The sequence below is a fragment of the Haemaphysalis longicornis genome, unplaced genomic scaffold (genome assembly GCF_048455015.1).
Source record: "Haemaphysalis longicornis isolate Haplotype H1 unplaced genomic scaffold, Haemaphysalis longicornis Haplotype H1 scaffold_19, whole genome shotgun sequence".
NCBI classification, from domain to species: Eukaryota; Metazoa; Arthropoda; class Arachnida; order Ixodida; family Ixodidae; genus Haemaphysalis; species Haemaphysalis longicornis.
The window spans coordinates 4,062,439-4,086,347 of record NW_027526288.1 but is presented as its reverse complement, the minus strand read 5'-3'; the positions used below and the strand labels follow the sequence as shown (position 1 = coordinate 4,086,347).

Here is a 23,909-nt window from a genome sequence, read left to right as displayed (position 1 = left end):
AAAAACGTCGTATTACTACTGCAAGATGTTTTTTTATTGTTTGTACAAATCTCTATTTAACGAAGCACCACGTGTAGCACGCACTCGCACCGCAGCCGGAGCTTGGTGACTCGGCTAAGAGATGAGCAAATCGGTCATCAAGAGCCATCATGTCGACATCATCGCGTTCTGGCAAGGGTGTATACTGCTGGGAATTCTTGTAGAGGCGGTGACCTCCTCGGCCCACAGCGTCGCTTTGCATTTGTGCTTGTTCAGGCGTAGAACGCAAATCAGCGTGGTCTGGGCAGACTTTATCTCACTATAGTGGCGATAAGCGGTTGCTTGTCCGTACGGCGAACTTTTTTTTTTGACAACTTGGAGCCTGCGGTTTTGGCGCGACGTAAACTTTAATTAGCCTTTGGCCGCGCACGTACGCGATATGAGGCACGTAGGCACGTAATTTGTTACTTTTTGGGAGCCGGCACTCGTAAGGCACTGTCCTCACTGTCATTTCATCATCCTGACCCGAGATATAGGGCAATACATTCACATATGACCAGGTTGAAAATTCTTGTAGCAATACACAACAAAAATCTTGTCGCTTCGAGGTGGCAACATGCAACCGTAATCGCACAACGAGGCGGAGGGTTACCTTTATTTATACGCCATCTAAGTAAGTAAAGATGATGCAGTGTATATCAACAGATGTGTATTTGCCATTGTCAGCCAAAAAACCCTATCGTCTTCAATATTAGCCTGTAAGGAGCACTGAAAGTTATTTTTAGTGCATTAAATCAACTAGCGCAATCGTTTGTTCGGGTGGTAAACATCCTCTGTGCCACGTATAACTTTTTTTGCTGGCATCAGAAAGCTCACGCTTTGCTGGCAATGTTTGCTGCCGCGTTCCCACCCTTTCCGGCGTGTTTTTGGGCTCCGCCATTTTCCCGCATGTACGTCATCTATTCTCTTATGTGCAGCACGAAGCAAAAATCTTTCTATTCCACGGCTTTTTCTCTCACTTTCCGCGAAGACAAACGTCGTCTACTTAGCGTAGACGAGTCGTGGTGGCCCCATTGGTTAATTAGCGCTTCCTTGAGCACGCCCAACGCTATCATATTCGCCCATATTTATCATTTTACACTATTACCACGTTTCTCGATAAGGCGCGCCTTGGCTAGGCCTACACGACGGTGACACGACGGCGACGCCAATTACGAATTGGCAAACCGCCTTGTCACACTTCACCGACGGCGACGCGAACACGTCGGCTGATCGTAAACCCACGTGGCGTGAATAGCTCGCTTACCGAAGACGACAACAATGCCGATCGACCGAACAGTTGGCGTGAATAGATCGAGAATTCAAAGCTGCGCCAAGACAAAATTCGTGTCATAATGAATGCGGCTTTGTTCTGTTAGTTCTGTTATGCGTAGTAAGGTCCATGAAATTCATACAGCTCAACACATGCGATACGTATTTAGGTTTACGATGCTTCTGCCGTTTGCTTTGGCGCCAATTTGTGTCCCGGAGTCTCAACCTGCATATTAGTGTGCGACCAGCTACGCTTGTACAAAATATGAGCTCAGTTAACAGCACAAGAGGAGTTACGGAAGGTTTATTAGGTAATAAAAAATCATTATCGACCAAAGCTTTCAGCGTAAAGCGTAAAACAGAAGCACGGCAAGAACTATACCCGCACGGCGAAAGCGCACAAGCAGGCGAAATAGGGCTGTTGCTGATGGTCAGCAAATCTTAAGTTAACCAACCTGAAGTCTTTGAAATCCGGTAGAAAACATTAATGAGACACAAAAGGTGAGGTCTCAACGTAGTATACAGGTTATTTCAGCGCATTCTTCAGTTATTTCTCGGCGCAGCGGGCTAACGCTCTATACCCTAACCCCTTGTCGTCAGAGATCCAACATACCCCAGCCCTTCTCAAATACTGTAAGTAACACGGGCTCTGTGACCCACCAAAAACTACTGAAGAGTGCTCGGACAGCCAGCCGCAGCTAGGACATCCAGAACTAGCGTAGCTCTCCACCCGGTTGATGCATAACATCAACACGCAAAGCTCGTTTAATAAAAATTTATTCAATGAAATACTTAATTACACAGTTGTATGAACACTCAGTGACACTAGACGCTAGTGGCCATTGTTCCGAAACCGCATCGATTCGAATGCACTCGGGCTCTAATTATGGCGTTAGCAAGGCACTTTTTCTTTAAACTTTACTAGAATAGTGATCTTTGATGAATTTCCACGGCACATGACCTCCCTGCGAGACTGCCACTTACGACGAATAGCCTACAGTACAGAGGTTTCTAGTGGCATCGAACTGTCAGGCCCGTCGCAAACTAATATCTTTATACTGTTATGAACACCACAGCATATTATTTTAGATGAGTTTCCGGTCTTGCGATATTTCATCACGTGCCGCAAAAAGGCTCATTCAGTAAGAATTTTGTCATTATTAAAAACTGCCAAGCGCCTTCTACGCCGTTATTATGAAGCAAAAGCTGCCGCGCCATAGAGAGCCACGCCTTGGACGCTTTGAAGTGTCCTTTTGCATTGATGGTGGCGCCTGCGCTTTGGTACATGTGTGTTTCTGGGCATTGAAGCCGAGACTACCGAGGTAAGGTGAAAAGGTTGAGGAACTGCCGGGTGCTCCTTCGTCTTCATCCGCAAGGTCTACGCCTTGGTGAACCTCTCACGGGGCAGTCCTGTGGCCTCCGTTATGAACTCCATGTTCTTCGCGACGTCAGCGTAGACGGCGGGCACGCCCAGCTGACCACAGTGAAGGTCGCCGTACGAGACGAGGCCCACCAGGACTGGTCGATCTTCACTCCGGCGCCGGCATACCAGGGGCCCACCTTCGTCGCCCTAAATGCAGGAGACAGCAATCTCGCTTATTAGTTTGACAAAACAGCGACGGTACCTAAGCAGTTTCTAAGCAAACGTTTCTCATCAAATATTTCTTTGAAGTTTTCAACATATTTACGTGCACCTGTGTGGCCGCATTTAATTCTTCCTCCCCAAGCACGATTTACGCATTTAGCGAGACATAACAAGACTGCCTAATCTTTTTTCTTTGCATTCTTTCAGTTCATATCCTCTAGGGCTGTCACTGCAGTGGACCGTAAGAGAAACAAACTTCAGCCACGAAAAATACAGATAAGTTGAAGAAACCATTCCCATTGGTGTCAAGCGTCTCAATAAAGTTCTTCCGCTATTTATAACTATGCGGTCTGATTGAGTCATTTGAAGGACGACGTTAAACATGTGTTGTTTCCCTGGCTTCCTCTCCGGTGCAGGGCTAGAAGGGAAAGGTTTCTTTGTTCTGTTCACCCAACAATGGACAGCAGCGTTAGAAAGGGAAGCGGGTCATTCTGTGGCATGAAACGGATGACTTCAGCTTCATACTTCATTTATGTGCGATACTTCATATATGACTTCATATATGTGCGAGTTTGCGAGAACTGTTTTGACGCCACTGACATCGTCCCTGTGGATGAAGTCGTAGTCAAGGGCGATCATGTGTTACTGCAGCGCGGCAAACCGATTATACAGTCTAATTCCATCTCGAGAAAGTTTAACCGCTTGCAATCCTTTTTAATTAACAAGTCAAACCCGCAATCGCGAACGCTTACAATAATGTTAACAGTGAAACAGTCTTCGAGCCTGCTCCGGGTGGTCGAAATGCACATTACACAATTTATGGCAAATACCATTGCCTCTGGTATACATCTACATAGGCATTGCCAAACTCACTTTGGTTGACAGTCGTACACTTTCTGCTATTGTCGGCTGCCCCCCCCCCCCCTCACACACTTTTAGTAAACGACGGCTGACACGATTTACTATCTTTTCCGGTACCACCTGCATTTTTCCACGTTACAGTTGGAGTACTAGCTAGAGGAGGAACGAACGTATATATTGAGGGAAAAAGATCACGCGACAAAAAACTATCTGATCGCATGTGACGACGATAGCAACATGCCCATGAGTTGAAGGAAAAAAAATAAGCTGACAGAGAAGTTACCAAACTAAATTAACTCTTTTGCTACAGGGGCTCTCATTGTGCAACTCTCTGGTAACATACAAGCCGGATTTTGACTGACCAGTAACTTAGTAGCTGTGCTTTCAACACCTTCTAACAAATTTGCACCGCCTCCTCCACAGTGTAGAATACAAAACGTCTGTTTAATTTTTGTGTGCTTTTAATTCCAGTGTTCGGTTTCCACCATGTGCCGCACATTATAGCGCAAAAAATGAATTTATTGTGTACTCGGAATCATCCGCGTTTCCCTTCCTTTGCAGGCTTGCATCCTCTAGCTACGTATGTTCAGATTTGTTATAGTATTCCCTTCGCGCTTTCATATTTTAGAGGATTTCAAAGCGTTGCCCCTTAAAAACTACGGTGCATAATGTCTTTCCGCATTTTAATTTCTACTCATTCTGGAGCACTTTTTAAAGCCCATGCAAGTATTTACCAAGTTGCGGAACGGACAACACAATTGTGCTTTTACTGTGAGTGGACTATTCATTGTTTTTTCTGTGCGTTGTAGCGCAATTAACAGATTTAATATTGCACACTCTTGGTGACGCGTAGTTGCTTCCATTTGTAGTTTTTTTTTTTTTTTTCTACGTAGCCCCCACCGGTGTAATGCATTAACTTCAACGTAAAAAAACAATGAAACTAAAAAATGAGTAAACATTACGATTAGATAAATCCAGAGGACGCGGGTGCAGTTATCGACCACAGCAGGAGTAAGACGGGGTAAATCTAAAAAAATGAAAACTGCCCATGAAGCCAGGCAGTGTACGTTTACGAAGATAGGATGAAATATCGTTTACTGCTAGGTTAAAAAATTGGCGCAGCTTGTACTAATGTTGCACGGCTGGAGAGAGAGAGAGAGACATCTTTATTAGATGAAAGAACATAGGTTTGCCGGCATGTTCCCGCCTAATGCTACTCTGCGAAGATTTAGACAAAGGAGTAACGACAGTAACGGAAGTGGGCGGAAGAGAGAGAAAAAAAGGAGAGGTGAAAACATGAACATCAAACTTTGCGTGGGGGACGTAAAAGTCCACATACTCTCACAGGTGAGAATAGCAAGTTGTAGATTGTCTCTGTGACGCCGATTTCATGTAGATAATCAAATATGGCAACCACTATTTTTCGCTGAGATGATGCAGCGGACCAGGATCCAAGGAGAGCTTTCAAAGATATAGATCCGCACTTGGGACACTCAATCTTTTGTGCGAGGTGATTTATTTCCTGCCTGTACGCCAGACAATATAGCAAAATGTGCTCAACTGTTTCCGGCATCCGCAGTTGTCACAATAGGGATCTGCTGTTAGACCGAGGCGATGGCGGTAGGACTTCGTAAGTGCTACGTTGGGATGCAATCGGTGGTAAACAGTTTCAAGCCTACGTGCAATCCTCTCTGGCAGCCTCATTCTGTATCCAGAGTCAATATGGGGCAGGAAAGGGTTCCGAGTTTCAAGGAAAGACCAGAGGCGGTTTTGTTCCTCTAAGACAAGCTCCTTCTCTAGCGCCGTGAACTTGTTCCATGTGAAAAAAAAATTTCCTTAAGTTTTGGAGCTATAGCCCTCTGAGAGCTCCCTCATCCGCTTTCTCGTTTCCGACAATATTGCAGTGTGCAGGTATCCATGGTAAGGTCACACGGTGCCCGGCGACGTAGGCTAGATGGTGCAGGTAGGTGACGTCATGGGATACGTGCTCATTATGGCTGAAGCAGCTGGTATGTCGCAAGGTTTGCAACGCCGCCTTCGATTGCGTGAATATAGCCCATTCTGCTGGTAGCTGACGAAGAATGTAGCGCAGGGCTTTTTTTAAGTTCATGGAGCTCGGCAGACGGGGATGAGGTCAATCTTTAAACGCGGTAGGTGAGCGCTTGGCCGGTTGACGAAATGAGGACGCTGGATGAACTGCTGTGAGGCGTAGGTGAGCCTTCAGTAAAAAATTTCTTCCCTGGGCACCCTGGACTTCCTGCACTCTTTCAACCCTGTGCAGAAGACTTAACATCCCTGGTCTCAACTCAAACAAACCTTTGCCGCAAATTTGCCTCCTACAGATCGCGCTTCCCACATCAATGCCCGATATTCGCATATGCAAGGCTGGAGAAACCGCAGAGCCGGGGGTAAGCCTAGCTTGTTCAAAAACTCACAGGGGATTCCAGGAGTGAGGGAGCTGTCTGATTCCTGCAGTGCAAAGCTGTGGTGGACGGCACTGTAAAGTAATGGCCATTCAAGTACGTACAACGTTTTATTTAGCAGCAATCGCCGTCATCCCTTTCGTTGTCGTCTTCCGAATGCAATGCCGCGTAGGGAAAATCTTCTTGTAGAGCTTCCTCGCCTCGGTAGGAATCCACGTCTTCGTCAGCTGATCCGGTCGTCGCCTCCATGTGTGGATTGTGACGCGATGGCTTGGCAGATTCGTCGCCATCATCTTTGCCGTGGTGGGCACGTGACACGCCGCTCGCTTTAAGACGAAGACGGGAAATGCCGGAGCTCCTGAGGTAGCGTAAGCCCACGTGCAGGTCTGGACGACACCGGGAATGCTCCGCGCTGCATGCGCTCACGTGCGCTCGGTATCTTTTTGTTTTCTTGCTCAAGCCACTCCGCGAAGGTTGTACCCGGCGCCTCACGCCGGGGATGCCGGGGGGGGGGGGGGTCGCCACAAGGAACGCGCTCACGAGCGATCGGGGTTTTCTGTCAACACCAGGCGGATTTGTGCCGGCCTTAATTGTCACCATTTGCCCCGCATTCGTGAACGTCGTAGGGTGGCGGTAACCTGCAGCCAAGTGACGACCCGCAGCCTGCTGGTGGTGACGGTGGCCGACCGCCAGCTGCTGCGCTCGTCGGTGTTTATTGGCCCGCCAAACACAGGGGACCACCCGCAGGTTCTGCAGGTGGTCCTCGCGGTCTCTGCCGGTCAGCAGGATGTCGTTCAAGTACACCACCACGTGCTTCATACCCCTTAATAGGTTGTTCATCTCCCTCTGGAAAATGGCAGGTGCTGAGACCACGCAGAACGATAGGCGCGTGTACTGAAAGAGTTGCAATGTTGTCGATATGGTGACATACTTCCGGGACGACTCCTTGAGCACCAGCTGCTGGTAAGCATGTCTGAGGTCAAGCTTGGTGAACTTCTGTCCCCGCACACCGCCGGCCAGAGATATCCAATCCGGGGCAGCGGGTACTTCTCCACGGTAGCGACGGGGTTGATGGTGATTTTGAAGTCCCCGCAGATCCTGCTACTGCCGTCTTGCTTGAGGACTGGCACGATGGGAGCGGCCCTCTATGACGATTTGACGGGCACTAGGATGTCATCTCGCTGTAACCGCTGCTGCTCCTGGGTGACGCCATCCTTCAGGGTGAACGCCAGTGGGCGCGGCTTGAAAAAATGCGGCCCGGCTCCCTCCGGGACAGGGATGCTAGCCGCCGTGCCAGTGAACGTGCCAACACCGGGCTGCAACAGGGCCTTGAACTTGGTCAGGACGCTTGACACATCTTCCACCACATGTAGTGCAGCTTCCTCGTACTCCGAAAACCAAACACCGAAGGCATGAATCCAGTTCCAACCCAGCAGCGTTGATGATATGTAAATGGCCAGGGTTGCCTCCCTGTCTCCAAGGATGACCTGGGCCTGACCCTCGAACTGGCAGCGCTGTCCGGAGTAGCTGTGCAGCATGATCCCGAAGCCTCGATGGACACTCCAGAGTGCGCTTGAAGAGTGTCCCTGCCATGACCAACACCCTGGCCCCTGTGTCCACCTCCATGGAAATGGGTTGCTCGCAGATTTCGACGGTTAACATGTACGGTGACACCAACGACTCAACTAGGCTTGTGTTCCACATGTCAAAAATCGGCGGGTCGTCGGCCACGACGTGCAGCCTGGCCGTTGAGGAACACGAAGCTGCTGCTGCAAGTTCCTGCCGCCTACCCTTGCGCCGGCTCCCTTGGCCGTGGGCTTGCGTGGAGCATTGCTTGACCCCGACTGCTGCTGCACGTTCGCCTTCCCCCCTCGGCACGCTCGGGCAATGTTCCCAGTTCTTCCACACGCGAAGCACTGTGCTTGCACGAACTGGAACTGTGAAGGTGGGGGGGGGGGGGGTCGCCACCGCAATGAATGCACCTGCCACGCCGTGTAGCCATCTTGCTGACTGCCGCTTCCGTCAACGGTGAGCCGGCCGCACGTGCTATCTCGCCTGCATCCTTCGGCGCAGTGTCCATCGCCAGCACTGCCTTCACGGCGTCGTGCCTTAACGGCGTCATCCAGCGAGGGGTCGGGAAGCTCCAGCAGTCGCGTATGCATGGCGGGGTCATTTATGCCGCAGACAAAACGGTCCCGGAGCAGCAAGTCAAGCTGGTCCACGAAGCCGCAGCCACTCGCTAACCCTCGCAGCGCTGCGACGAACTTCGCGAGAGTCTCTCCTTCTCGGCGGCTCCGGTTGTTGAAGCGGAAGTGCTCCATTAACGTGGTCGGGGCCGGGCTGAAGTGCGAGCGTCGCGTCGTGAGCAGCTCACCCAGTGACTTGTCATGCGGCGTGGCCGGCTTGAGGAGGTCAAGCAGGAGACGGAAGACGCGGGTCCGGCAGCTGGACAGGAAAATGTCCCGCTGTTTCGCCGTGGGCATGTCGTTCACCCGGAAAAACACGCGGGCTTGTTCCTCGTACACTTGCCAGACGGACCCTTTACCCTCGAACGGCTCGAGCCTCCCGTACAGCGGCGTGGCGGTAATGGCGGCAGGCGTGGGGGCGTTGTCTCGCCGCTTTCGGTGGCTTCAGTCGGTCCGTGGGCGTCTTCCCTCTTCGTCAGTGTCCCGATTTGCCTCGCATTCGTCAACGTTGGAAAGTCGTGGTACCCTCCAGCCGAGTGACCACCCGCAGCTTGCTGGTGGTCACGGTCGGTAATTATTGGCCAGTCAAACACAGTGTTGACTACAGAGCTTTGCGGGGCCACGAATCTTAGCGGCCAACGAAAATTAGCGTCAGGGGGGGGGGGGGGGGGGGGGCAGCACCACATACTTGTCACAAGCCGAAACAGCTCTTCTGATAAAATTGCAGCTAAATCAGAACGGGGCGAGCAAACACAGCGAACATTCGCCTGCCGACGCTAGACAAACTTCTCAGCGTCTTGGGGCAAGCGGAGCGACTGGATGATTTCCGAGTGGTGGTGGCGCCTGCGGCAGTGCTGGCTGTCCTCATATGAAACCAACGCATACGTTTTGGGAGCAGTAAAAGGATTGAAGAATTATTTCCGGGTGCTCATGAGTCCAGCCACAGCAAAACTACTGTTGGGCCTAATTCTGTTACATTTATTTTTTTATTTGGAGAGAAGGCAGGATTGTTCGTTCTTTACTGAAATATTTTCTTGATGCAGAAATAATTTCACAAAGGGCTGCAGGCAGATTATAGGCTGTAAATGGGCAAAATTGACTTGGCCTGTATTGCATAAACGCTGCCGTCCGAAGTGTCGTCAGGCACACTGAAACAGTATGAAGCTAATTTTCGTCTTTTGTAACCTCAAGTTTGTGTTGAAAAGTAATCATTTGATCAACTTTTGATCGATCGATTCATCGATTGATTGATTGATTGATTGATTGATTGATTGATTGATTGATTGATTGATTGATTGATTGATTGATTGATTGATTGATTGATATGACACTGAAAATACTGCCAGAGTCAGTACAAGCTTCTACATACAGACTTGTGCTCTACGTTAGATCTAGCGCCTGCGATAGAAATGTGCCTTTATACCGACCAAAATGAATCACAACTAAGTTCCTCTTTAGTCAATTAGTGCATTTTTAACAAAAAGAGAAGTATAGAAATTCACTTGCAGATGTTGCGTCATTGATGATGGTGGCACCTCATTAGCTCTTTCGCTACCGCGCCTATCAAAATCGATCAATTTGATCGATACTTTTGGGAGCGCCTTTTCATAGTGTTCCAGGCGTTTCTCCAACAAGTAAAGCTGTTCGGAGTTACATCAGAAAATGGCCCTTCAAAATCAGTTTTGTTTTAATTTTTGCAACGGAAACGTGATTTTTGACACGCTTTTGAATCACCTAGTTGTGGAAAAGGGGCGTGGTCATCGCGCCTCAAGGCTACCAACGAAGAATGCGTGCAACTCGTAATTACTCTGCACCAGCGCTTGTTTTTTGCTATCAGGGCGTGAATGGGGAACTAGCAAACGATTTTCAATCGTCAGGTTCACGCTCTGACAGTAATAATCCCAGAAATCGGCTGAAAATGTCAAACAGTGCCTGGTTGCAAAGCTACTTTATGATTTTAGGCAGTTTTATTGCCTTTGCGCAAGTTGTCCTAAGTACTCTGGTAGTTCTACTTACCCCAGGACCATTCCCAAACAGTTTACAACAGTTTCGGTTTCGTTTCTGCATCGCGAAATTCATATTTAGCGCAACTACGCAGTTACCCAACTTCAAGGCTAACTGCCATGGCGCCTGAAGCGTCCGCGACTGATCCTCGAACAAAGCACGCCGCTCCTCATTTCCCCCCACCCTAACCTGATTTCTGCGATAAGAACTTCAGATGCAAGTCAAAAGGTCACACCCAGTCACCAGATATCTGTTCCGCCGAGGACAGCGCTTCAAACCGGCCTTACACTGCCAGCTGTTCGCCTTCCAGTTTCGTTTTCATGCGAGGGTATATCCGGGTGTCTAATGTTGCTGCTTAGTTGAACTGTCTATTCGGACGGAGTCTCTGATAAGTTTTTGTACTGTTTCATTTGAAAAATGTTAGGTGGCGCTGCAATAGAGGAGGCTCGTTGTGCTGATCTTTTTTAGCGCGCGACTGCTACTCGGCCAAATATCGCAGGGGACGATTCTAGCTCATCGTACCTCATTTTTGCGAGCAAGGCTACAATTGCGAGTAAGAAGATGATAATAAAGCTCAGCTTTATGTTTTGAGAGATAACTGACCGTGAACGACAACAAACATCAGCCACGGCGTTCCGTTTTCAACTTCATGCATGTTTTTTTCTGCATCGCGTGCTTGTCCCAAATATTGTGCTCGCTGTAAATGCAAAGTCAGCCATTGACAAGATGTTTTTACGTTATGTGGGGACAAATTGGTGCCTCTGATAACGTCAAACCGCCAGATTTATTCCAAGGAACCACCCAAAATTGCACAGTTTGAATTAGAGGTTGGGCTTCACCGCATGACACGAGCACCGTGCGTGCTAACATTTTTTTTTATATCTGAAAAACTGTTCCGCGCAAGTCGACATTTTCCCTGAAATGTTTCCCTGCAAAATGTATATTCTAATTTTTTTCTACTACCGGTGGTTTGATATACACAACTCCTTTTTTATCATTTTTTTCGACAACTTGACAAAACTTTTGATTTTGATATTTTTTTTTCACAACTATGATATATGAAAACCTTTAAAAAACTGGTGTTATTGGAAAGGCCGTTAAATAATCTGCATTTTGTGCTCCTGCAATTAGTGCCTAAATAATTTTTTAGCAGAAAAAAAAATGTTTTCTTGGACCCCCCAAAATTGGTCAATTTTCTGCGGTAGCGAAAGAGTTAGTGCTTCTTAGCAATTACGACAAAAAAGTAAATGCCTATTCCCAAAAAGGTACACTTTAAATCAGTCATACAACAGGCATACAGAAGGGTGTATTTGTCACTGATATGTAGTGTTTGCAAGAAAGCAGTATTCCGGATGCCACTAATAGAAACAAATAATTGCCCCCACTAAACATCTCCATCGGCAAATGAAGCCAGCCAAACTAGCCAAGGGAAGACGTGGATAGCAGCTGGTTTTACCCACGGATCGAAGAACGCGTACTGAGGTTCAGAGCAAAGAGCAGGAAACAATAAGCCTGCTTGAAGAATTTGATAAAAAAACCGGGGGCTACGAGTGGATTCGAACAACTTAAAATATCACCAATTAATACATGATAGTGGAGGCTTTTCCCCTGCACTACGGATTATTTGCCAGTTATTCTGATGGCGATCTTTTCATTAAACCTAATTTTTTAGGCAAATTCTCAAACCTTAATTTTTCCGTGTGCCTCACCACTGCTGAGATTAGACCGGGGGGAAATAAGCGAAAAAAATGCACTATGGTTTAACATTGGAGTTTTATAATTCATGCAGAAATTACAGCCACACTATTTGAGTACCCGGTCACCTTAACCTAAGAGTACCAAAGGATCCCTACAAACCATTGTAAACGTAGCTTTTATTTGACAAAATGGAGATATGCTCGTAAGTAAAATCTACTTGGAGCTTTTCACCTTCTGGCGATAGTTGGTTGACCCCCGGTGAAGATATCGTTTTTTTTCTAAACTCTGTGAAATGGATATATGAATCGCCGCTATAAATTTCGCATTTTTATTTAAGTAACCTGAATTTCGAGGACTACCGTATGGAGAGCAGCAAGCACCACTTTTATTATGTGGAGGGAACGACACGCAAGGAAATTCACTTCAAGGCAACATATAAAAGATGTTTTTGGGGCTTATACACTACACTAACCATTCCAAAGTTTGGTCGCTTATTTTGCATTGCAGCGCTGTTATAATAGTCTAACTTTCACAAGTTTTTGCCGTTTACTCTGGATTGTAGCGTTGTAATCGGGGTGATGCAAGAACTGTGATAATTCTATCACTTAATTGTAACGCTAATTACAGCGGTACTAAGGACTAAGGAGAAAGGACTCCCACAGTTGCGGTAATTTTGTCATGAAAATTTTGGGTGTGTCAGCGCCCAATTGAGGCACTGGTGCGTCATGGGGTAAAACCAGTTCTTAGTTTTACGTCCCCCAATGTGACTCTGCGATCGGCATGGCGCTATTATCTTCACTTCTCAAACTATATTCGCAAAATGTCGGCCAAGGTACGTATGTTCTTACGTGTCCCTCGAGAGGAGCAGCACCGAATACCTTATATGACCTCCTTATCATGCCTTTGATAAAGTGAACGAAAATTATTTTTCTTTTGCTCAGCAGCTACAAGCACTGCCTTGCGACTAAAGGATTTTTTCCTAATGCACTTAAAAACGATGCAGTCCTGGGCGTGCCTTCACTACTGAGATACACCGAATAGGGGACGTAGACAGCACGTGATTCATAAACGCTCATCACCTGACAGGCGGCGGCTCCACCATCTCCAGCGACGCACATGGAGCCTTCATCCAGCTTGAAAGAGGGGCCGAGTTTGGTTTTCCTGAGAAGGCCCTCGCACGTCCGCTTATCCAGTATGGTGACGTTTGCCTTGGTCAGGACTGATGACAGAGAGCCGCCTGCATACGTCAAAGAGTAGTGGGCTTTCTTTACTCTTGTTGAGTGTATTCTCACGACACATTTAGAAAGCGACGTCTGCCGGTAGTTACGATATACGGCATCCTATCGAGTACACAGCAAGCAAATTGCGGATGCAATTGGTTTCTCTGGAACATTCCTACTGAAATCGATTGCATGGCTCCAGTAACGACTGTTAACCAAGGTATGTTAGTAGTGTGGCGGCAAAACACGTCCAAAAATTATAAAATGGACGGACTAAGTCTAGAAATCGAAATGTTGTTTAAACACCAATGCCTTTTAAAACATTTCTTTCGTAGCAGATATTTAAATTTTCTGGGTAAGGAGGACTTAAGGCGACGAATTTTTCCGGCAAAGTGGGGCTTGTATTACGGCATGAAATACCACATATTGCGCCAAGTGCAATAGGCTAACGAATAAAGCAGTAATTGACACCCTGCCGAAGAACGAGTTTGCTGATGCTGCGTTAAAAAGTTTCCATAGTAGAAATAAAATACGGTATTTGCAAACATACGGGTTCGAAACAATCCTCATAGCCTACCTATTGCATCCCACACAAGACAGTAAAAAAACGAGGCAACAAACCATAATTTTCGCTGGTTTAGGAAACATTGTTAACAACAGCTTCTGTACAAACTGATGGTCAGGGCACAGGAACTGCTGCCTGAGTGTTTTCATCAGTATCATTCATGATGCAGCTGGAAAATAGTCTTATTCAGTGGCCTTCCCTTAGTGAAAAGGAAAAAAATATCACGCGAAATTATTAGGACTGCGAGAGGATGGGACCCAGTTTCCATCTCGAAACAGCCTCCAGTGGAGTAAGCAAATCCAGATGGTTGAAAAAGCACATACGTTTCAAGTTCTTGCCCCAGCCACTGATGACGCATTGACTGCCTACGAAAGATCCTTCGCCAGGCTCTGCAAGGACAATGCGGCCGATGGTGGGCGTGGTGGCCACTTCTTCGCGGAGCTTTATCACGGCGACATTCCGGATCTGGGCCGACCGGAATTTGGGATGCACGATGACCTGTGAAGGGAATGCGATTGTTGCATCATTCAGAAAGCATAAAATTATCAACTTCTCTAGAAGCATTTTGTATTGCACACAGTGAAAGATCTTGATACATGGGAAAACAGATTGTGTAAAGCCCGAAACGTGAGATTGGCGAATATTTCTTCTGTGACCGAATTAACATGAATTTAAAGCAGTGCGCCTTAAAACAGACATTGAAAGAGCAGAGTTCATTTATTTTAGCATACTTGTGTTTTCTTGGATGGTTTATTTATAATGTCGAAAAAGAAACTAACCACTTCTGGATGAAAAATTCCAACTCGATCACCGTACGGCGATGCAACATTTTGAGCTGTCTTTGGTGAGCATCCAAGCACTTATAAAAATAAAATTCTGGGCCACAGGCCTTCTGTGTCATCTACGCACAAGGCGACAAAAGCGCTCCTGTTCTTCCTAAAAACAACAAACTTGCACGGAAGACTGTAGCCCAAAAGACTACTCACTATGGAGTTAATTAACTCTATCGTCTATAGTGTCAAATTGCTGACCACACCTCTTTACATTCTGCCCTTACCATCCCTTCCTTTACTGTTTTTATCTTCTTTTTCCATTTTTCCTCTTCCCCACGTGTGGGATGACAAACTAGGCCACAGACTGGTTGACATTCTTGCCTTTCCTTTACCTTTGTTCCTTCCTTCCTTCCTTCCTTCTCTTAAGGCAACACTTCACGCAGTACGTTTCAAGGCAGCTGTTCGAAAAAAAACACATTCGGTCCTGCGTTTTTAACAGTGTTTTTTTACCTTGTCAACGGTGTAGTTTTGGTGAATGGGGGAATTTTCCAAAACACTCCGGTCCAAAACACCGAGCCGAACAAAAAGTTTTGATGCCTTGTCTCCCCTGCAATGAATGAAAACGAAATATTGGTATGTTCAAACAGATTCAGGATTTCCTACATTCTAAGTACGCTTTTCTGAAACTCCTAATTATAGTGTTGGAGAAAAAGTGCATATATTTGCAGCAGGACGATCTTCAATGTCAACTGTTTAAAATCACAGTAACATAATACTACCGCGCCTCACTAAAATTGAAGAACAGTAACACTAAGAATTTTACCACTATCCATGACATTACAATGCCACGAAAAGAAGCTCAGCTTATCCCCACTGGCACAAAAAAAGTCAGGGAATTCCTGCGCTATGTAGCCAAGCGGCTGCGAGGAATCTCTCCCATAGGATCCCTCATACCAACTTGTGAAGTATCATCTCTACAGACGCGAATCCTTTAACAAAAAATTTCGAGAGTCGATAATGCTTGAAGGGGGAGCTGTCATGGTCCCAGGTACCCCGCTACCAAATATATGTCGGTGAGCACATCATTTAACGGACGCTGCAGTACTCTCCAGCAAAAGCTGCGGAAGGGTGTCTCGTCGCCTGCGAGCCCGCGGGCATCAGGGCACCCCACCTTACGGTCCGTACTTGTGACATTAAATAAGCCGTGCGAATCTTCGGGGTGCGCACTTCTCACGTTGGCGCCATATTCCTATTTTGGGAGAGGATCACGGCATATGCCAAGCAGACCTTTATTTTTCGTGACGAACAATGTACCAATAACGGACTGGATTTTGCTGGGCAGAAAGCGCGAGTATTTTATAGGGTGTAGCGAAAAAAAGAAGCCAAACTGTGCGAAGGAAGCAGGTATTTTCATGTATGCGAGACATGCACACAAGCACACATTGGCGAGGGCAATTCATTATTCAAATGTTGGGATTTTAACGCTCCTAAGCTACACTAGGGTTACGAGGCGCGCGGATGTGGAGGTCTCCCGAATAATTTTGATCACCAGGGGATCATCAACGTGCGCCGAAATCTTGACAAACGGACGTATTTGTTCATTTCCCCTGTCTGAAAACAGCAGCCGCGGCCGGGATCAAAGCCACGCTGTAGGGCTCGGAAGCACCGCGCCTTACCCACTTAGCCACCGAGGAACGCGTGTGTTTATTTCTATTCACCTGGGTCTCTTTTTTAAATCGTGATGCAACCTATATCGCGTGAGAAATACGTGAGGCATTATTATTAAACTATTTGCAGTCGATCCGCGGATAAACTCCCACACCAAGGAGAGGACGACGACAAAGCGCGCGCCGACGGGTGTCAGTGAGATGTGCAGGCAGCTGTTCATCTGCGTTCCCACCGTGGCTAGAGTTCGCCTATATAAATGCAGAAGGAAGAATTCTTGTATTCAGCTCGCATAAAACGATAGAGCTAAACAAACTGGTGTAAGAAGCCACCCGTTGGGCGTCGAGGAGCCGCTCCCCCCCGTATCGCACGGCGGAGGAAAAGTGGTCGGCAGCGCTTCGGCCTCTGCGATGCGGCAGTAGAGATGGATTTTACGCATGGCTCAAGGGGCCTTCTTCAAAATCGTTAGGGCCTCGTGTAGAAAAGAGTGCTACAACTGTAGCTCCCTGTGGAATCAAAACATAGGAAGTCTGGCATAAGCCGTTTACTCTCAGGACGTAGCGGATTGTCTCTCCACTGCCAGCGTATTTGCGCTTGCATGCATCTTCCGTATGTGTGTCTGTGTGTGTGTCTGCATGTGTGCGTGGGTTTGTGCGTCTATGCGCATGCGACTGTGTTTGCATATGTGCCTGGGTGTGCGTGTGTGCGTTTGTTTGTTTGTTTGTTTGTTTGTTTTTTGTTTGTTTGTTTACCCTGTTGTTCATACAATGGGTCCATCTAGGCCTAGTGTGCCTTTCTGCGAGCACATTGACAAACGCTTTAGCTAAGGGTGAAATTTTCAGCTGTAAGACACTGTTTACAATTCGAATGAAAGTACGTCGGCTGCAATGGGTCAAGTGGTCATCAGAAAAAAAAAAAATTAGCTGTCTCAAATTTAGCGGTACACTTGCTTTATAAGTCGATTTTCGCATAACAATATGTAACCTACTGCTACCAGCCTCCAACAACTTTCTGATGATGTTGGCGCCCTAAAATCAACGACGATTTGTTTCGCCTCTCACTCATTTCGATTTTTGAGAGTACAAGGTCGCTATACTATATCAACCTAATTTGTTCAATTGACTACAAACAAGGGCTGTCAATCAGCGAAGCATATAAGGAGTACCAAATATTCTCTGAACTAAAGCAAATGCACGCCTAAAAATTTTTATCAAAGAAAAGTAAGCGCTTACTGGAATTTGTGCACGCAGTCAGCTGTGCTTAAAACTGTCTTTGGTCCAACGATGACACCGGAGCATAGGAATTCTTCTTCGGTTGAAAACAGCATCGCCTGGAGAGAAAAAAGTAACAGAATTACTGAAAACAAACATACACAGTTAGGAAGGAAATGCAAAGCTGGCTAGAAACAGAGCTTGATGCTCCAACTGCCTTGCTTATTATTTATAAATCCATAAGCGTCTGTGCACATTCTCTTATTCAGAAACTTTGTAGCAAGTTTACTTTGAGAAATACAATTGCCGGAATGCGTGTCACGGAAAGTACGTTCGCTACCCTCGACAGTGAAATTAAACTATAGCATCTCAGCTGTGCTTAGTTTGCAAAATGAACAGGAAACCCGGCTCTTCAAGTAAATTTATATTTTTTCATACAGCTACAATGTTGCATTTTATTAAACATTTTGCTTGTTGGTTCGCCTCAAAATTTGAGCAAAGACTAAAATACCGCATTCTCTTTATCAGAACAAAACAACAAACGGATTTCAGCCAAACTTCGTGTTTCCCGAGAGAGCCCGAAATTCTTATTTCACAAAGGATGGATCAAGCCTATTATTTATTATCGCCCAAAATTCCTGCCGTAAATGTGCGCAAGAATTGAAAATGCAAAAATGTTGTCCCGTTTTTCCTCCGTTTTCTGGATGTATGTAAAAAGCGCCATTGGGATTGTCTTTTCATATATTGTTTACCTCTTCGTGCCACTAACCAGTGTTCTGCGCTTTCTAACTTCAGAGGTTCATACAGCGTTTCTTTTCAAAAATATAATGGTACTGTTGTGGCGCAGGGCTATACGGGAGAAGCTGACCTATTTTTTGGAACTGGAGGGGAGCGAAAAATATTATGCATAAAAGAGCAGTCTCAAAAATACGCGAGTCTTTACTCCTGTGGGGCAACTGGTGGTTCCTCGGGAAATTTCGAAATTTCCCGCAAGTCCGAATTTTTGAAGTCCGAAAAAAATAGGTCGGCCATTGACAAATATATAAAATTATCAGCAAGTCTCATCTGGCTTTTATAATTCTTAGTGAGAAGTTTATTTCTTGACCTACGGTGGGAGAAATGCTTTAAAAGGTAAGATAAATTACCGGGATCATTTTTTAGAAGATACTGGAGTGAATATAACCAATGAAATAAGAACTTTTCTGTCTATAAAACAGAGAGATGCACGTGTTATGTTTGATCCTTCTGCTGCACCTGAGCATATTTTCTGAACAAAGACGTGTATTTAGAGCTTAAAATTATTAACTTTAATTTATTTTTTGGTCCCCCGTGAAGTCTTCCACATCTGCTAAAAGGGCCGGCCGGCCCAGTGAAATGTGTAGTTTCCTCAAAAGCGGAATGCCCTCTTGCGGGTTTGCGCGACCATCCTGAAGCAATCTAATGACTACCAGAAAGTATCGTTTCAAGTTTGCTACTTCTGATAAGGCAGTACGAGTTTCCAGTGAATGGCCCGAGTACGACCGCTGAGGGAGGAAGGTGGAAACCACATACCTGCCAAGGAAACTCGCCCTTCTGCGCCAGTGCGGTTTGTACTTCTGGTTGCGGGAAGATGTAGGAGTGCGTCTCCACGGTCTTCTCCGTGCGAACTATTAGGTGGAAGCAGCACACCTGCTCCGGACCGCAGCTGCCTCCCCCTGACACCTGCACGTACAATGAACAGAGAACATGTCGTGCATTCACTGAACACGGAACATGGCCCTCCAAACAGAAGTTGCTCAACTAAAACCAGAACTGCAGAACCAAACTTGTTAGTTAAGAATTGGAGGTATATCGGGAGGTGAACACTGCATTTCGATTGGCAGCCGGGGATTTCTCGGTTGCTACGAGAACTGCGATTTTGACGCTTTAACAATCAGGCTTCTCTAAAAGTAAGCAATGGGTAATCGCGTAGTTTAAAACCGTCCATAAATACTGGTTCAAAGATGGAACTCCCCCTTTGCTATTTTAATTTGTTACAGGTAGTTGCTACAGGCTGCAATTTTAATAGTTTCAGGTTGCAGTTTTCAATTGCTACAGAAGTACACCGGTTGGTTGGGGCATGCGATTTGTAGTCGTTGAAGAGGGATGTTGCAAGTGGCGCACTGGAGTCGCCACCGTTATAGTTACAGCAAAACGTCGGGCATCAGCGTAAATGCTATCTGATTAAAGGGACGCCGGCAAACAGAAATCAACGTAAACTTACGGTGAAACATTTTTCACTTGTATACTTACAGCATGAAATAAACTTCGATCTGGCATTGTAAGCAGTAATCCGCTAGCAATTCAATTCCTGTCATCTTTATGTTGTTTTCGTAAAAGTGAATCCCGTGTTCTGGAAATCTCTGCGAGCCGTTTTGAGCCGCAAGACACTGATTTGGTAACTTTATGAGTCCAATTGAGGAAAGGATTGACAACCAATAATACATTTTTATTTCTTGTGAAGAGATAAATTTCCGGGAACAGCAAAGCAAGAAAGGGTTTATTTGACCTAGCGAAACCTTGAACAGGGGAGTAAGAAATATGCACCGCACATATTTATTCTCAAAGTTGGATATGATAGTGATGCTATATGCTAACGGGACAGTTGTTTGGTCTCCAGTACCTTTCCCTACAAGCGCACCTATAACGGATCCTAATAGTAGAAACAAAGAAGCGTTTCGTTATTAGAAAAAAGGAGGTTTCTGCTACCGTGAGTCACTTACATGTCATTCTGAAAAAAATGGGACGAGGAAATGAATGCCCTGCAAAAAGTAGGGCGAAAGAGTCGGCAGCAAAACAAAGAGGTAAGAAGAAAAACAAGCTGTGGATGTAGCTTTGCATGCCTGGCGAGAAAAGTCCAGTTGTCCTCACAACACAAGCAATAGTCAGTTCTATGTAGTCTCAGTGGCGCTGATATGGTGCTCGTAATGAAACTAGGCGGCAAGCAGTTTGCGTTGCGATAAGGAAGACGGGCGTCGTCAAGTACTGTAATAACATTCACAATTTTGACAGCCGTGAGAAAACGACTAAGACGTTCTGCTGAACGATCACAAAGAAGAATTTGAAACGTTCGTTGCTTGGGCTCTACATCTTGTTCATGTCACCCTCCCAATTCCCGTCTGCACGGTGTGTGAAAACTTCTAGATGGTGAAGTGAATCTGCCGCTGGTTCGCTTCCCGGCCGCGGCGGCCGCTTTTCTGATGGAGGCGAAAAGCAAAAACGCCCGTGTGTACGAGATTTCGGCGCACGATAAAGATCCCCAGGTGGTCAAAATTAATCCGGAGCCCTCCACTACGGCGCGCCTCATCGCCTGCGTTGCGTCGGCGCGTTAAACCCTACAATCAGTCAATCGAATCTGCCGCTGTCTTCTGTACATAGCATGTATTCATGTTTCGGTTTACAATGCTATAACTGAGTTCACTCTATAATGCTCCTGGGGTCGTGGGGGCATCTTCAGTAAATAAATCAAGAACCCAGGTATATGTGACGGTGCGCGGTATACCGTAGCAGGACCTTTCTCCTATTGTCCTCCGGCCATCAGCTTTCATGAATACTAACACTAAGTCGCGTGTTAGGCCCCTCGTCTAACTCTGGACGACAATCCCGAGAGACAAAAGCTCTATTCACTTTCCTGCGAAGAAGAGAACTTGATCAGCCTCACTAAATAAAGCTTCATTGGTCAGCACGTCATCGTCATCGTAGTAATCATAATTACTTCATCAATTTCGTGTGTCCTCATAGATCTGGTGTATTAAGCTAGACGCCTTTGCCAGGCTAACCTCACCAGTACCAGAGTCCTTCAATGTTTTTTTTTTACATTAAAAACCATTATCTTTCTCCTGCTCAAGTGACACGTTTTTGAAGTATTGTTTGAGCCGCAATTTATTTAACAACACATTGCGAGGCATGTTAGTGAAGCTATTACAATTGAAGTCAGTCATTTTAACGAAAAAGACTGAATTATAGGAATGATAGCATAAACAAGCCCCCCAAAGCTAGTCTTAATACGTGCGACAAAATTTGGAGGAGGGTTGCAAGCTGGGCTAGTGGGAGAGACATTCTTGGATGAAACCAGCGGGAACCTAAACAAAGACAAATGAATTGGAACACAAGGACAGCGGCTGGTTTCATCGCGCTGAACGTTTGCGCTGGTTTCACCCAAGATTTGGAGATTGATTGATTGATTGATTGATTGATTGATTGATTGATTGATTGATTGATTGATTGATTGATTGATTGATTGATTGATTTATTGCGAGTAGAGCGCCAGAAAGTGCGTCCAGATATAGCAAAAACAGTTTTTTTTTTCACAAAGGACACCCCCGTTAATATTATGCTCCTTTTTGAATGTGCACGGCATTTTGTCGTTCTGTGCGTGTTAGCTAAGCAAACGTTCTGCTACACTTTAGTTCCGCAGGGATTTACCCTTTCATGTTTGTCTTTCCTTGAAATATGGATGGAGGTTTTTTTTCTCTATTTTAGCTAGGCAAACACTTCGCCTCTTCTTACCACTGGCGGTTTGTCCTTGGAGTCGACGGTGTCGTCTTTGCATTCGTCCTTGGGGACGCACATGCAGCCGTACACCTCCTCCGCATTTCCGGTAGCCTCTGTAGTCGAAGAAGAGCTTGTCGCAGGCTTTTGCGGAGCGCCGTGGACGAGACCGCCGCCGACCAGCAGCAAACAGCAGCACACCGCCAAGGAGTTCCTGCACAAGTTATACGGCCCCAAAAGAAGAGAAACCTGAACCTGAATGTTTCGGAGGTCAAAAATGATTGACCGCAACCGGTGCGCATGAAACTAGCGATAAATTATGCTTTCGGGGTGGGGTGGGGGGGGGGGGTGGTGACATAGTTTTGCAGAATTCTTTTTCGAGAAGTCTCCGTCGAATAATGCTACTTAAACCAGTGTATACCACCAAAGTATGGTGAGTAAAAACACACTTGTGCTGTTAAAGTACACAAAATGAAGTCAAATTAGTCCGGGCACTATTAGGTGGGTATACCCGCAAACCAAGATCTACCATGTGTCATACCCTCACGAAGTTCATCGGTAACTAATACAAATTTTAACTTTTCACAACTTAAAGTAGGCCCCAATCTGTACAGTTCGCGTGCTGTTTTCAATATATAAAAAAACAATCACATATTCTTTATATTTTGTGTATATATTATTTATACTTTATACTTTATATTATATATTCTTTATACTTTATATACTGCAATAATTGGGCTCAGCGATAGCTACTAGCTAGCAGTTTTAGGTGTGGCAGTGAACAGAGCAAGGCGATCGAGGGATTTCCTCTTCCTACTCTTAACATATTGACTGGTGGATGATTGTGCAAACGTACAGAGTTACATTTATTTTTGAACTGTACGCAGCCATAGTGTTGCAGTTGCATAGGGCGAACAACATATTACCGCAAAGTTCCGTCTTGGTTTATGGTCAACACTTGAGATGCTTAACATTTGCAATTCATTCGCCACATGTTCCTTCATTATCATTTTCTAGTTTGTGTGTTAACTAAGCCATTTCAAGGAATGAGTCAATATAAAACGTAATAGCCACTCGACTCGGATTTTTCGTGACATCCCGTTGGAGCTAAAATTAAGCACACTGTGTGTTCAAAATCAGCGTGAGTTTAAAACTTTACATTGACACAAAAACCAAATCCGTGCCAAAAATAGCTCGTATTTCAATGTTTTTTGTGTATCTGTTTTATTCGAGATTCTTCTTTTGTGCTACGAACCGGCTTTTGCTGTTTCGAAGAGCCTTCCATTTTTTTAGTTTCGCCGCACACGTGGGCCTCCAACTTATGAAAGGCGGCACCGAGCACGACGCTACGACCTACTAACGTTCTTCGACACGTGCACAAGAAACAAGAACCATCGCACGGCCCTAGCACCCACTTCAAGTTACAGTCGAACCTGACCTATATTCTTTAACGGGTATAGTTTCGATAACCCTTTCGTCTCCAAGCGCTGATCGAGCGACTGCTCCCGTTTAGTTCCAGACTGTCTTGTTTCAGGTCAGGTGAGTCTTATGAGGTGCTTGACCGCGATTCGCCGCTGATAATAACAGAGTATTTTATTTTTTCAGTGATGTAGCCCCCGAACAGGTACAACTTGTACGGGAGGTGTTATACCCAAGTTGCCTGAGGCGCGCATCGTAGTTATACACCTTTCTGGTCAGCTACTTCGAACTGGATACATGGAAAAACAACCAGAATAATACAAGCTCTCTGTCTAGAAAACGTGGTTGTATTTTTATATGGATGAAACAGGACCTTCCTCACAGTCCCAAAATTACTAATCAAAACGAAAATATAGGGTTTAAAGCAGGAAGTTTGCTGGTGCCAAAAAACCTGCTTCCGTCAAGAGGCGAATGTTAAAAAATTTACGGCGTACAGTCGG

The 23,909-nt window shown here is 45.9% G+C and overlaps 1 protein-coding gene across 1 annotated transcript in view; it reads right to left on the bottom strand.

Annotated features, from left to right (window-relative positions):
- Window positions 1-2,050: 2,050 nt before the first annotated feature.
- LOC144166783 (kallikrein-4-like) overlaps window positions 2,051-23,909 on the bottom strand; it is a 32,870-nt gene continuing 11,011 nt past the window's right edge. Inside the window, exons 2-8 of the mRNA XM_077696272.1 lie at window positions 22,009-22,204; window positions 19,033-19,182; window positions 17,503-17,600; window positions 15,116-15,212; window positions 14,156-14,330; window positions 13,127-13,284; window positions 2,051-2,860 (exon numbers count right to left, since the gene is read on the bottom strand). Coding sequence (XP_077552398.1) covers window positions 2,669-2,860; window positions 13,127-13,284; window positions 14,156-14,330; window positions 15,116-15,212; window positions 17,503-17,600; window positions 19,033-19,182; window positions 22,009-22,204 — 1,066 coding nt within the window. The 3' untranslated portion in view covers window positions 2,051-2,668. The remainder of the gene's footprint in view (window positions 2,861-13,126; window positions 13,285-14,155; window positions 14,331-15,115; window positions 15,213-17,502; window positions 17,601-19,032; window positions 19,183-22,008; window positions 22,205-23,909) is intronic.